Below are 13,474 nucleotides of genomic sequence, written 5' to 3'. Positions count from 1 at the left end.
TGCCTCAACACGGCGGAATGGAGCAGTGTGATTAAAGCTTTGTTTGAATCTCCTGAAATGACGAAGATGAAGATTAAGTATTTTACGTAAAACGAGGTGGTAGTAACTCGTGATTAATTGAGTTTTAATTATTATAAACTTAAAAAATAGATTAATATAATATTTTAAAATAATGACTTTCATATACAAAATTTTTACATGAAATATACCGTTTAGCAATTTAAAGTATGCCACAGAAAACTAAAACTTTATCTCCCGTTCTCGAACAGGGCGAATAAGCCAACAATGTGATTTTATCGACTACCAAGAAAGCACGAGAAGCGACCGTAGCGGTGGGATTGGATCTCTTTCGACGGCTCTCGTTGTTTCTTTCCTTCACGATATTTTTAACCATTATCGAACGGCTACGGTTCTTTCTCTTTTTTGGTTTTTTTCTGAATCATATGGCCAATATTTATTCAATGACGTGGCACATGGTAGAAATATTTTGGGAAAGAACTTTCACTTATAGAGATTTGCAGGGTAAACGAGGAACAAGTTCATTTTTAAAATACTAGTAATATGTCTGTGCTAAACGCTACGGTGCAATTCTATTTGTTTGTATTTTTTAAAAAATTTCATGGTACCAAAAAATATTTTTACATAATTTGTGCATTTGAACTTTAATTAAATTCATATTGTACATTAAATATATTTTATGTAAGGTGCATTACTATCATATTACGTGGGCACAGTAAAACTTTACAAGACTTAATTATATATAATCACTTAAGTATACAATATAAAAGGGCAATATACGCATAAAAATATGTTAAGGAAGTATAGAGTTATTCCATTATTTATTGCGGGCACAAAATAAAGCATTTGTTATATATATATATATATATATACATATATATATATATATTAAATTTGTTTGGTGCTCCATGGTGCCCGGGCACCATTGTTGAAATTGAGTATATACCCAATTCAAATGAGTATGAAACTTTTTCAATTACTTAGGTATTAACATTAACTACTTTACTAACTAGTTCAAAGCATGTTTGTACTGAATTTGAACTTGTTTTTGTTAGATTTTGATTATAGGTATATAGCATCCATACATATAATTAGTTAGGTATGTAATCATGGATTGTGAAATAAAGTTAAATTTGAGTTGTTTTGTTGATAGTTATAGGTATGAATCGAATTATTATAACTAGGTATATACTCACAATTTGAAAATTTTGAAAAATTTGAGTGATTTTGTGCATTAGATACCATGGTGCCCCATATATATATATACATATATATATATATATATACATATATATATATATATATATATATACATATATATATATATAGAATACACCCTATAGGTAAATAACTATCCTAATGATTTGCATTTGCGATACACTGAAGAAAATCTCATGCGCCATAGGAATGTTACTTTCGCACTCATTTTGCTCGTACATCAATAGATGTAGCAAAAATTGTTTCCTTAGCTCGTCAACATTCTGTAAGTGCATTTGTTTATAAAATAAATAACTATATTATAAAATAAAATATAATATTCTAAATGCCCAATGCTAGTCAGAATGACCTTAAAAGACGGCAAATGAAGTGCTCCATTATTCCCAGATCGCATGAAAAGATATACAAGACAACTCGACAAATTACTATACCATGCGTCAGACAAATAAATTTATTGGATCAAACAAGTTTTTAGAAGAAAACTTTCGAGTCAGCCACCGGATTTGTGACATATATATGACGCCACATGTCGATATCCTCAGTCCACCTAGAGCCAGGACATGCCACAAGCATGGCTCTGTTGAAGTAGTCGGTAACTTTTAACAAATTTTTTGGTATATCTCGTAGTTGGGTTGTTCTCATACATTGGATTTAGTGGATTAGGGTCTAGAAGATAGTGTTATGCTTTCTTGGTCCAGTATGACCAAGATATAGCTTCCAACAGCACATATTGGTATAAGAATATGGAAAAAGTCAACCGTTAAGATAATATAAAAAAAACACATTCATATATGAACAAAGGAAAACACATTCATATAAGAAAAAAGGATAGCCAGCGTACCGATTTGTATTTTGCAACTTCATAATGGATTTTCAACCAACTACCAACGACCCCGCAAGATATATATCCTTATGGAACATCAGACTTACACCAAATTCAGTAGCAGTCTATATGATGTACAATAAATGTTTAAAACATGAGCAAAAGAATTAATATTGGGTAGATTATAAAAACTTACCCAAAACTGTAAGTACAGGCAAGATTATACAGTAAACCATAAACACATGTCAAATGATTTAGAGATGGAGAAGTATCAGGATCTGTCTGAAAAATGAATAGTAAAGAAAGAAGCAGACAAGCTTCTCCGAAGGAACTTTAACTTGCTTGGCTCATTTCTTTATTCATCGGTAGTATAGTACTTCAGTACACCAACCAGAGTTCCACACAAAGAGGTTGCATATCTAATTATCTATCATCGATGCGCCGCCAAGCCATCTGCTCATCACGATTTACGGCCTACACTAAACTGAACCCAAACTGCCTTAAACATTAAATTGAAGTGTTAAATAAATCACATAGTTATGGTTTTTCAGCGTTAAATAAAGCATTATTACATTCCAGTGCACTTATAGGCACACACATCACAAAGCATTCAAAATTGTCTTAAAACTAAGCATGCTTAATATTTTTGTTGAACGAAGACTTTGAATCCAGAACTTCGGCAATGTGAACCCATCTTGTTACATGATATCGGTCGACAAAACTGAGGTTGACTTCTCCGTTGACCACAAACCACCGAAAGTCTGTATTTTCACATATATAGTTATTACTTAGTTCATCTAAACATATATTGATCAGTGGAAACAACAAGCTTTATAGAGATACTCACTATGTAATTCATTCAGAGCATGAAAACTTGGATTGAAATGAAATTGGCTATGATCCGAAGACTCCAAGCACCCTGCTTTCATCCAGAAGTAATTATACGGGTAGTTCAATTCAACAAGTATATAGCACATATGTAGCAACACTTTTTCTAATACACTTACAATACGTGCGGTCCAATTGCAGCATAGTTCCCACAACAACGTGATTATTAGCAAATGTTGAAGCCCATTGCAGCATGTGAGTGGTCAGATGGTTAGCGTAAACTCCAATAACCACAAGCTGACACCTTCAAATATAAACAATGCATACATATAATTACTATTTACGTAAGAATAAGTTAAGGGTTGATTTTGTTTATGTATAAATACATACCTCGTGTCCACGAGGGTGACCTCTCTGTAGAGGCGATTAGAAATGCATTGAAGTAGACCTAGATACACAATAACACCAGCAATGTCTAAAAAAAAAGTGTCAGCCAACATATTGCTAATAACACAATTTGTCATTTTTTCCCATAATATAAAGATGAAATTTTTTAAAACTTACCCACAAACATCTTATTATAATATGCTGACAACTCACCAAATTCCGTGAGTTGTTTAGGGTAGATAGAAAAATGGAGCGGTTGGTTATAGGACTCAACTATAGTATTTCTAGTGAAGAAGCATTCATATTGTCTTTTTATAGCTCGAAAATTTAATTTCCAATAATTAGGCTGGAAATATACACCATGTATGGTGTAGTTCCGTCCTACAATCAAAATATTTTGAAACCTTGTAGTCAGCTCACTGCTTACAACTGCTTCCATTTTCGAGCCCTACAATTATAGAAACCATATTACATATTTAGTCGACGGTAGTATTTAATTTAATTTTGTTTATATTTTGTCCACATTAAAAACAAAAAAAGGAACTTACAGTAGCATTCATCAAAATGAATCATTGCCTATCACCATGAGCCTCTGAATGGAACTTGGCATCTACCATTACAATAACATTAAACGCTCTATCGACCATGCAATCTTCAAACTCTACATTGTCAAAGTGCTTGAACCTACAAACAAGCAGTCAATCACACGAAAGTATAAATTTATTACTTTAAGTTTAATCAATTCAATCAACAACTTACCTATGCACAACGGGTCTTGGGGACACAGCGGGTATTGCACGAACAGGTTGTGAATGTGTTCTATTCCTGTTCAGATTCATTGGGGCATTTCTATGCGAAAACAATTTCAAATGCAGCGAGAACAATTACTACAATATTATCAAGAATATAAACTTCTGATTGGATTCTAAATTTTGATTGTCTAATACTCACTATCTGTAATACTCACAAAAGCAATGTCACAACCTTTTCCCAGCTAATATAAAACAGAAACATGGTCCCACCTTAAAAAAAACAGAAACACGGTTGTCCAAAGATATAAAATCCAGATAGAGCAATTCACGTAGCATCCATTTATCAGATGCTAATATTTTAACAGTTCATGGCAAAGATACACACTGTTTATCGTTTGAGTCTATCAGAGATGTTATACACAACTGAATGAAATAGACACAAGAGAACGTTTCCATCACTAACCTTGTTTGGTCGCAGAGAGCATGACGATCCTGAGCGACGGTACAATTTTGCTTCGTACTAATTTCAGCATTGTTTCTACCTAACTGAAATAAACCAAATCAGCTAGATCTTATTAAAAACAAAAACATCAGACCGCCTAAATACAGTAAATTATTATAGACAGATGATGAGAAAACATTATGTTGATATTGGTCAGTTATGTTAAAACCTGATTTGGAATTAAGCAAAAAAGGAATTCATAGAGTGCGTGGAAGAAAAACCAATCAAATGAGTGTACCAGGATGGGGATTGGGCTCACACCTTAGGTCCGCAGCCTAGATCGAGCACTGGAGCAACGTCTCTGCGTTCGTTCACCCCATCAGCCGACGCGGAAGAGATCAGTGCGGTGCAAGCCGCCGAGGCCCCCATTCGTGTATATGTAGAGATACATTCAGATAAGAAAGTGTGGTAATTGGAAAGCGAGATTAGGGGATGAGCGCAATCAGGGGATTTCGAGTGCGATTAAGAGATTAGGAGCGCATGGTATTTGCACTGATCGGACTCCCGTTAGTGGACCCGCCACTAAGGCCTGTGACAAAAGTTTCCTTGTCCAAAAGGCAAAATTTTCTACAGGATACTTAAAAAAATTGTAATTAGCTAGGAGACACCGTAAAAACGTGACACAGCTGACGGACACTCCAAAAATTGTTTAATTGGCTGTAGGACACCGGAAGCAATATTTTATAATTTCCAGGTCAAAATAGAGGATATTTTTTTTCCAAATGACAAGATTGCCCCTGCCATGAGCGCCGCCGCCGGCCCTGCGCGTGGCTACTTCCTGCCGCGCTCCACGTCGTCGCCGTGGCCGCCGCCGGCCCCGCGCGCGGCCCAGCTCGAGGCAATGGGCGTCGATGGCGCAGACGGAGGCTCGCCTTGGCGACGAGCTGCGCGACGGCGAGGCCAGCGGGGCCGCCGCCGACGACGGGGTGGGCCGCGCGACCAACGAGACTGCGAGACGCGTCTGCCTCTGCTCCTTGCCGTGCATCGTCGACCCAATCAAGTGGTGGAGCGGCGTCGGCGTCGGCGTCGGCGCACGACGCTTCACGGAGCACGCGCAGCTCATGGCCGCTCTCGGCAGCGACGACCGTGACAACAACACGGTGGACATGCTTTCCTGGACAAGAGCGTCCCACGCCGCCACCGCCGTGTCTTCCATGGGCGCCGGCGACGAGCAGAAGGACCTCGAGCTGCGTCTGTAGATCGACGACCGTACATTTCCATGAATTCATCTTCTAGCTATCATCTGCCATGTTTGTATTAGTGCATCTTTAAGCGTACGTACGTATTAATCTTTACAAGTACGTCTCCTGTCTTCTTCTTCTGAATATATAATTTTCTTTCCACGTTGGGCAATCTCGTCATTTGGAAAAAAATATCCCCTCTTTTGATCCGGAAATTATAAAATATTGCCTCCGGTGTCCTACAGCCTATTACACAATTTTTGGAGTGTCCATCAGCTGTGTCATGTTTTTGCGGTGTCTCTTAGCCAATTACACATTTTTTTTCCTCTAGCAAATTTTGCCTGTACCAAAAATCGCACAAAATATGCCATATAAAAATTAGGGCCTGATTTGAAGGAAAATCGTGTTACCGGTGGTGGGGCCGCTAGCCAGGATGCCGCCGCCATGGGAGCCGATCGCCAGGACGCCGCCGCCATGGGAGCTGACCGCCAGGACACCGCCGCCATGGGAGCCGACCACCAGGACACCGCCATGGGAGATGGGATCCGCCTGATGTGGGCAGCAGCACCTCGCCGTCGGAGAAGGGGAGAGAGACTAAGAAGACGATGAAAAGAACGGGAATATCGCTTCGCTTCCTCCGCGCGCGACGGGAAGACGACGGAGGACGGGCTCGCCGTTAACGGGCGTTTACCCCATCGCCAGCCACCGGCGAGGCGTTCCTCCTCGCAGGCCGATTATTTTCCTCCCACAGGCGCAGACCGGCGACGCGGAGGCGAGGGATTCGGGTGGAGGGCGCGGTAGGAGGGGAGGCGGCGCTCGATCGTGATGCGGAGGGGAGGGATCCGGAGGAGGCGCGGCGAATGCGGAAGAGAGGGAGATGCGGGAGAGGATGCGCGATCGCGCCGATGTGGAGGAGGCGCAGCGATTGCGTCAATTGCGGCAGAGAGAGAGAGAGGGGGGTGCGGGAGAGGATGAGGAGCGACACGCGCGCATCTGGGACGTCTGATCTTAACTCATCAGATGATTTTTGCACCGTTAGATGTGTGATATGATGAATGATGAATGAGTAAAATCATTTGTTCAAATATAAGGTAGATAACGTTATTTCATGTTTGATCATTCATCATATTAAAAAAATGAACATATAAGTATTATTTATTTGTTGATGGCAAGACTGGTAAATGGCTAATATGGTATCTAAAGTTTCGCTCCGGAATCAATTTAGTCTTGTCCAAATAAATCCTTGAGATTTCTTATTTATTTTTACATAGCCCCTTGGATCCACCCAAAATGCCATAAGGATATGCCACGCTATCCTCACATGCAAGCCTAGCAAGGCTTGTTAATTGCTAGGCTTGCATGTGAGGATGACATGGCATGACTGTATGGTATTTTTTTTAGTCCTAGGATTTTGTTAGGCAAATAATAAATCTCGAGGATTTGTTTGGATAATCGGAAACATTAGGACTAAATTGATATGGGGTGAAATTTGAAGGACCATGTTGGCTTTTAGTATTTTTATTCTAACTAACACAAATACCCATGTGTTGTAATAAGTGAAGACAATTTTCACGACCGATAAAAACTCTGTCCATTTAAACGACAAACCGAAACAAGACAAACAAAACAATAGCAAAACAAAGTCAGCAAATTATATATATCATTGAACCCGATTGTGCTTATTTCATGCATCATCACACGAAGAATCCCTTATATACACATTTCCATAGCCTCGTAAATTGATCGTGTGGCTATTCCATAAGTTAACGCATATGAATTTTGCTATACCTCATGGACCAAAGATTAAAATTTTAATTATCCAATTAGTAAAAAAAATTAACTGTAGATGGAAAGCATTTGTAAAGTAACAAACTTGCCATATACACACCTAAAACAATGATAATTTCAAAAGGAAATATTTATGATGATAGAAATTTGGTAGATAAAAAAGGAGGAAAAAAGAGAAAAGGAGGAGAAAAGAGAGGAGATTGGAAGGAGTGGGAGAGGATAAGGATTATCGGGAGAAAAAAAAAGAGAAAAGTAAAAAAAAGGAGAAAAAATAGACACTAATCAAGGGAGGGGCTCATGCGACGCCGAGTGGAGGCGCGTAGGATGGGGTGGGTCAGTTGGGTTGGGTTGGGAGAAAGATGGTTAGGCTGGGATAAGGTGTACAATAGTTATTCTAAACTTACGTCGAATTGGATATGGACGTCATATAATCAACTCAAACACGGATGATATATAGGATTCCAACGAAAATATATTCAATTTTTATAATAGTAGAGATAATACCACATGCATACTACTAAATATATATATTTTAGCTTAATTATTACAAGTTACAAGTTTCATTAATTTGTTTAGCTTTGGAGATACTCCAGCTAGTACCAACACATAGCGATGGAGATAGGCAGGTAGCTGCCATTTGCTATCAATCATTTTCCCATTGATTTTCAGTGACCGACCGGGACAAGGAACCGCGATGGTGCCAAGCCCAGTGCCAGATAGCTGCTCCCAGGGTTTTACAAAAACCATTGAGAACTGTGTTTTCGCTAAGGCTGGCTTGATATCCAAAACGCTCAGTCAAACGCAAAAGAATCCAAGCTGAATTTTGAATTTCTAACAAAATTTAGTCAGATTCCATGGTAGTCAAATGGTTTTCAAACTGTTTTCACGAAAACCAGATGTACCGCCAAGGAACGGCTTTTAAAGGTGGTTCGGTTTTGTAAACCATGACCACTTTCTCGTCTGGGAGGTGGCTCCACCGCTAGGGGCAGTGAAAAAGATACCGACCATTGATCACCTCGCTTCATCACATTTTCGGTGCATCTCATCCTCGGCTACATCCGTACTTTGATTCTCTTATGGATGAGACTATTGAGATGACATCTCCCTCGTGTGGTCCTGTGGTCTATATATATTGAACGAATTTCATATGAAAATTTGCTTGAGCATCCATTACAAATGCAATCTTGCAAGGCTTCTAGAGTAAGCAGGTCAATTCTCAGGAAGTTCACAAAGATTTTTCACGCTAAACAGTTCGATTCCGGCGTTCTAAACTTGACATTAGACTTTTTAACTCCTGAGTTCACCTACTTTTCCTGATTCATTTGAAGCCAAAATTCCTTTCTTTCACTTTGAAAGTTAGTCCCAACAGTATACTCTACACCCTTGTTTCTAATAAATGAGTAAAATTCTTACAACTTGTTTTTGGAAAAGAAAACCCTCAAATGCTTTTGGATTGATATGCATTTTACTAAGATTTTTCTCCCATTCCAAAGGTATTATATATATTATCCTTTAACCCTACATTCCAACTCCCCCAATCAAGGCCATAAGGATGCCATGAAGTCAGCCAGAACTTCACCACAACAGAATTTCAGCTTTTCTTTAGACTTTACTATGATTTTGGGTGTTTGACTTGTTATTCTATTTCTTTGGGTGTCATACATTTTTCAAGAATAGTTAAACCTGCAAACTGATGACATACATAGTACTGGATTTAGAAAGCATACACAGTTGGGGATTAATCAATTAATCACAAACACATAGCAAAAACTTGCCCTAACGGATACAACTAAACAAGTTTAATTTTAAAACACAGACATTCAACACAAAAAAAAAAGGCCAGACTACTGGCAAATCTTTCATTCCTTCATTCATTCCCCAATATTCCAGCGTAAACTTTGAACTTTGAAGCAGAATTTTTACTGCACCTGTAGTAATGTCTAGTTCATCAAAGTTTTTCTGACAAAGTAAACCATTGAGATCCTAGAGATAAAGATATTTGTACTGTAGTTTGTAAAGCAGCACATCATCCTACACCATAGGCTTCCACTGAAACCAAAAGGAGAGAACAGAAGAATCGAAACTGATGACAACAACAATACAAGAATATGTGCTTTATTCCATTGTCAGACCTCTCCTAGTATCACCGACCCTAGTATCAAATCTGGAGGGAAAATATTTTACTTTTTTCCCCTGCAGCAAGAAGAGACAAGAAGCAATCGAAAATGCTCCGTCTTTAGTTTTGCACCGCAGCTATATCTGCATCCTACAAGGGGAACCAGATGCTCATCCCCTCCATTATTGTGCAAAGTGATTGTTAATCATCCTGATCAGAAAGAAATGCATGGGGAAGATGGATCAGGTCAGGAAGTACCGTATGCGAAAATTCTTGACCGTACCCAGCAGCATCCAGTAAGCGAACATCTCTGCCATGAGGATATATAAAATTCTAGTCCAAGATCAGTTCAGTTAGTCACTGGAAGATGGGTAATAAACTGAATCCACCTATCAATAGAGCCGACATGTCAGTTGCTACCCATATGGAGTTCACAAGAAATTCTAAAATATCCTTCATAACTATAGCACCATTTAGCATAAAGATAGCGTAATTGCTTTATAGCTGTGTTCTTTTCTTTTTGAATATGGAAACACCTAGCACAGGTTGTGCTGTCTCATGATTCTACACGTAACAATAGTACCACCCCAGGACTGTACTTGGCCAGAATTGACTTCAGATTCTGGGAGCATCAGTTCCACAATGTTTTTGTCCAAAGGAGTCCAATCAGGCTCAAAACCCCATTTTGGTTGCTCAACTAGAAGGCAGTGACTGCGAACAAAATAATTCGTAATCCTCCAGATAAGTACTAAACACAGTTTATCGTCAGGTTATCCTGTTCACTCACTCATAATCTACCAAGTATACAGTGTATTTGTAATTGCCCTAAGTATGTTGGAAGACTGCACTAACAAAGCTAAAACTGGCATATAAATACCAGGGTTGGGGAGGTAAGGTACCAAGCAAGAAGGAACTGCCATCAGCGCATCGGCTAGTCGATACCAAGGAGGAAAGGTCTGCCAGTAGAACCTTTATTGTGTTTCTCCACCTCGCATCGATGGGCCGAAGTGCGATTGCAAAATCGGCTGGTCTGCTCCGGTAACTAGTCATCCACTCTGAACCTACAATGGCGAGCTAGCGATCAACTTTCGATTTGGTTGATTCCATCATAATGCTCTAAAAGCATGACTGACCTCTGATGATGAAGAACATATTATGCAGTAAAATATTTTTTCACAAGCAAGACCATATCAGCTCTCTATAACAAATGTATAAAATATGCAGGGAAATCAAGAACAAACAAAGCTCTAACCTTATGAGCCGGGTGCAGCCTTCAGAAGCAAGGTCAGCGGAGACAGCATTGTGGGTGCCACACCCAAGAACAGGGATCTACTATCCCAAGGGCTTTGAGTGGGTCATGGAGGATGTCCCCAGCAGCGCGGCTTCATTCAGGCAGCTGTACTGGCTCAGGAGCGGCGACGCAGAGACGGCGAGCTCTCCCACATCAAATGATGCCGCTGCCTTTGATCACCCATTTGTGTAGAAGCATGAGAGGCTTTCCACTGGAAGAATCACTTACAGATGCAGTTGTGGAAGTTCTGACCATTTTGAAAGGTGCATGCATCCTATGAAACACTTAACAGTTGTTCTGATTCCCAGTGTGTAGGTGTGGCATCCACCGACAGATCAAGAATAAAGTTTGCCCTCCTTTTCTCCTTTGTTTTTCTCCCACTTGTTGATTAACCAACAGAAAACTCTCCCTGATTGTACCATCTGGTACATTGACACTCTGAGCTAATAATTTTAAGTTTGTAGTAACATTCACAAAAATAAAACAGCTTAAGGATTCGTTTCTCCATCTTTTGGGGAGCAACAAGCATGGAGGATTGTAACACAACCAAACGATTTCAGTTTAATTTTTCTTTAATTTTACATTTAAATTAATCTTATACCCAGTCCATTTCAACTGAAAATGGATGATCTACATATATGAACTAGAGTTACTAAACAAAAGTAACAACCAAATACTGGCAAAGTGCATTGAATCCAGAGAACATAAGTTGACAACATAGATAACAATCCTGTCCATTAACATCATTCTGATTACAACAAAAATGACAAAGCTGAGCATAAGCATCAAATGTTACCGAAGAAACATGCAGGTATGCAACTAAGGCACAATTGAGGGAAGGAAGGTAACATAGCTTATGTGAATTATAAGGCACAACCATACTATCCATAAGGACGAGATTTTTCAACACGCTCTGGAGAAACAAGGCTTGATGCTTCATCTCCTTCGGTCTTCTTCTGAAACTCAATGCCCTGAAACTGGACTCTAGACGAGCGATACTGACAACCATACGCTTTGCCGAAGCCCCACCCTAGCCCAAGACCAACTCCACATCCCCCACCTTAAAAGAAGGAAGAACTTTAATTGAAACCTGAGATACTGTAGGTGATGTACAATAATAAAGTAATGTACAAGAATTAGTACCGATGCCCAAGCCAAACATATTCAGAGGCATTCCTGTTATAGAAAAACAAGAGAACACGTTATCTTCAAACCATGAACAGATGAAAACTTCAACAATGGTACTAAGGTTGATGAGACTATATCACTATGAGCAGAAGACTTAAACCATTTCTTAGCATGTAAACTCACAATAGAACATAAAATGCTCCCAATAAATTTTGCCCCATTTCCCATCATCTAAGAAAAAAAAAGATTGCCTTAAGACTGATGTCGGTTACAAAAACCTATTTCTATCTATCATCTGGGACCACAGAGACCATGTCCTCATAAACTGGTTTCAGGGTTCATAATTGCACAGATGTTCATGTCTGATGCAGCATAACAGTACACACTGATGGAGGACAAGAAGGTCTGCAAAATCTCCCAAGCCCCAAAATTTACGAGATCACCTTCCACATCCGAGGAAACCAGTTTGTATTCAATAGCAATGCCTGTGGTCTGTGACTAGGCATGGTCATGTTCCACATTGGATCAGTCAAAGAGAAAACCTACAAGTCTACAACTTAATTACCAATTCGGAAATCAACTGAAATCAATACAAAATACCTTTGGAATAATCATAAACATACGTAGTAGAACTAACATTCTATTGCGTCACCATAGTTACATTGAAAAACAGGATAACCAGTACTGAATCCAAAGAGCTACTAAAATCCTTCAAACAGTATAAATATCAACGGAGCCGCATAGAATAGAACAAATTGAAAGAGAGAATTAATCCCAACCAATATGTGACACTGCCATTGACAAACGAGGCTAGAAATGTATTAGGGGTTCATCTCGAGCAACTCAAGAGTGACATCCATTATTCCAATCAGAACCTAACCCAAGCATGGAAAGGTTAAACCATAACACATCACATCAAGAGCTTCCTTCAACTCAATTCGACTAACTAAAATTCCCAATTCCACCACCAACTCCTACAAATTCCAATCAACGAAGATAAAACAGTCCGACGAATCCATGAAGCAAAAAAGAGTCCTCTCACCTCCGAACCCCCATCCGACGCCGAACCCGCACCCGATGCCGAACCCTGCACCCGAATCGAACCGCCAACGAGAAGGTAACACAAGGTCAGAGAAAACCCCCAAGAATCCAAACATTGCGCCACACAACGACAACAAAAACAACAGCAAGATCCGGTTTCGCAGGGCGGAGCGCTCACCCAGCCCAATCCCGGGGCCCGTGAAGTTGTTCACCACCATGGCTGGCAATCCGACGAGAAGCCGAAGGGGAAAAAGAAAGAAAAAAAAAAAAGCAGCAAAGCCAAATCCTTTCGCCTCCGTGGCCATTTGGGAAGACGACGCGGTGACGTCAGCATCCTCATGGGCCGAGATGGGCCCACCCTCCATGCCCAGGCCTAGGCCCACTACCGAATCAGTGGGCTC

General features: G+C 39.8%; 3 protein-coding genes, 1 long non-coding RNA gene and 1 pseudogene across 4 annotated transcripts; 1 reads left to right on the top strand and 4 right to left on the bottom strand.

Annotated features, from left to right (window-relative positions):
• Nucleotides 1-1,374: 1,374 nt before the first annotated feature.
• On the bottom strand, nt 1,375-2,157 carry LOC127756345 (uncharacterized; annotated as a pseudogene).
• A 350-nt stretch (nt 2,158-2,507) lies between these two features.
• LOC127757929 (uncharacterized) lies at nt 2,508-4,945 on the bottom strand. The gene is made up of 9 exons (XM_052283520.1): nt 4,790-4,945; nt 4,490-4,572; nt 4,034-4,123; nt 3,823-3,958; nt 3,452-3,722; nt 3,278-3,362; nt 3,067-3,191; nt 2,907-2,978; nt 2,508-2,820 (listed from the first exon to the last, which is right to left on the bottom strand). The coding sequence occupies exons 4-9, from the start codon at nt 3,832-3,834 to the stop codon at nt 2,687-2,689; spliced, it is 699 nt and encodes a 232-aa protein (XP_052139480.1). The 5' UTR covers nt 3,835-3,958; nt 4,034-4,123; nt 4,490-4,572; nt 4,790-4,945; the 3' UTR covers nt 2,508-2,686.
• A 4,536-nt stretch (nt 4,946-9,481) lies between these two features.
• LOC127756504 (uncharacterized) lies at nt 9,482-10,987 on the bottom strand. The gene is made up of 3 exons (XR_008013228.1): nt 10,866-10,987; nt 10,513-10,674; nt 9,482-10,002 (listed from the first exon to the last, which is right to left on the bottom strand). It is a non-coding gene; the product is annotated as an uncharacterized LOC127756504 (long non-coding RNA).
• Nucleotides 10,535-11,269, top strand: LOC127756503 (uncharacterized). Its single transcript, XM_052281846.1, has 2 exons — nt 10,535-10,651; nt 10,838-11,269. Exons 1-2 carry the CDS (start codon nt 10,611-10,613, stop codon nt 11,094-11,096), a joined length of 300 nt encoding a protein of 99 aa, XP_052137806.1. The 5' UTR covers nt 10,535-10,610; the 3' UTR covers nt 11,097-11,269.
• Nucleotides 11,270-11,593: 324 nt separating this feature from the next.
• LOC127756502 (protein TRIGALACTOSYLDIACYLGLYCEROL 5, chloroplastic) lies at nt 11,594-13,378 on the bottom strand. The gene is made up of 4 exons (XM_052281845.1): nt 13,252-13,378; nt 13,075-13,119; nt 12,048-12,080; nt 11,594-11,964 (listed from the first exon to the last, which is right to left on the bottom strand). The coding sequence occupies exons 1-4, from the start codon at nt 13,376-13,378 to the stop codon at nt 11,786-11,788; spliced, it is 384 nt and encodes a 127-aa protein (XP_052137805.1). The 3' UTR covers nt 11,594-11,785.
• Between the last annotated feature and the right edge of the window lie 96 nt (nt 13,379-13,474).

Source organism: Oryza glaberrima, chromosome 12 (assembly GCF_000147395.1).
Source record: "Oryza glaberrima chromosome 12, OglaRS2, whole genome shotgun sequence".
Classification (NCBI taxonomy): domain Eukaryota; kingdom Viridiplantae; phylum Streptophyta; class Magnoliopsida; order Poales; family Poaceae; genus Oryza; species Oryza glaberrima.
This window is presented reverse-complemented; position numbering and strand designations above follow the sequence as displayed.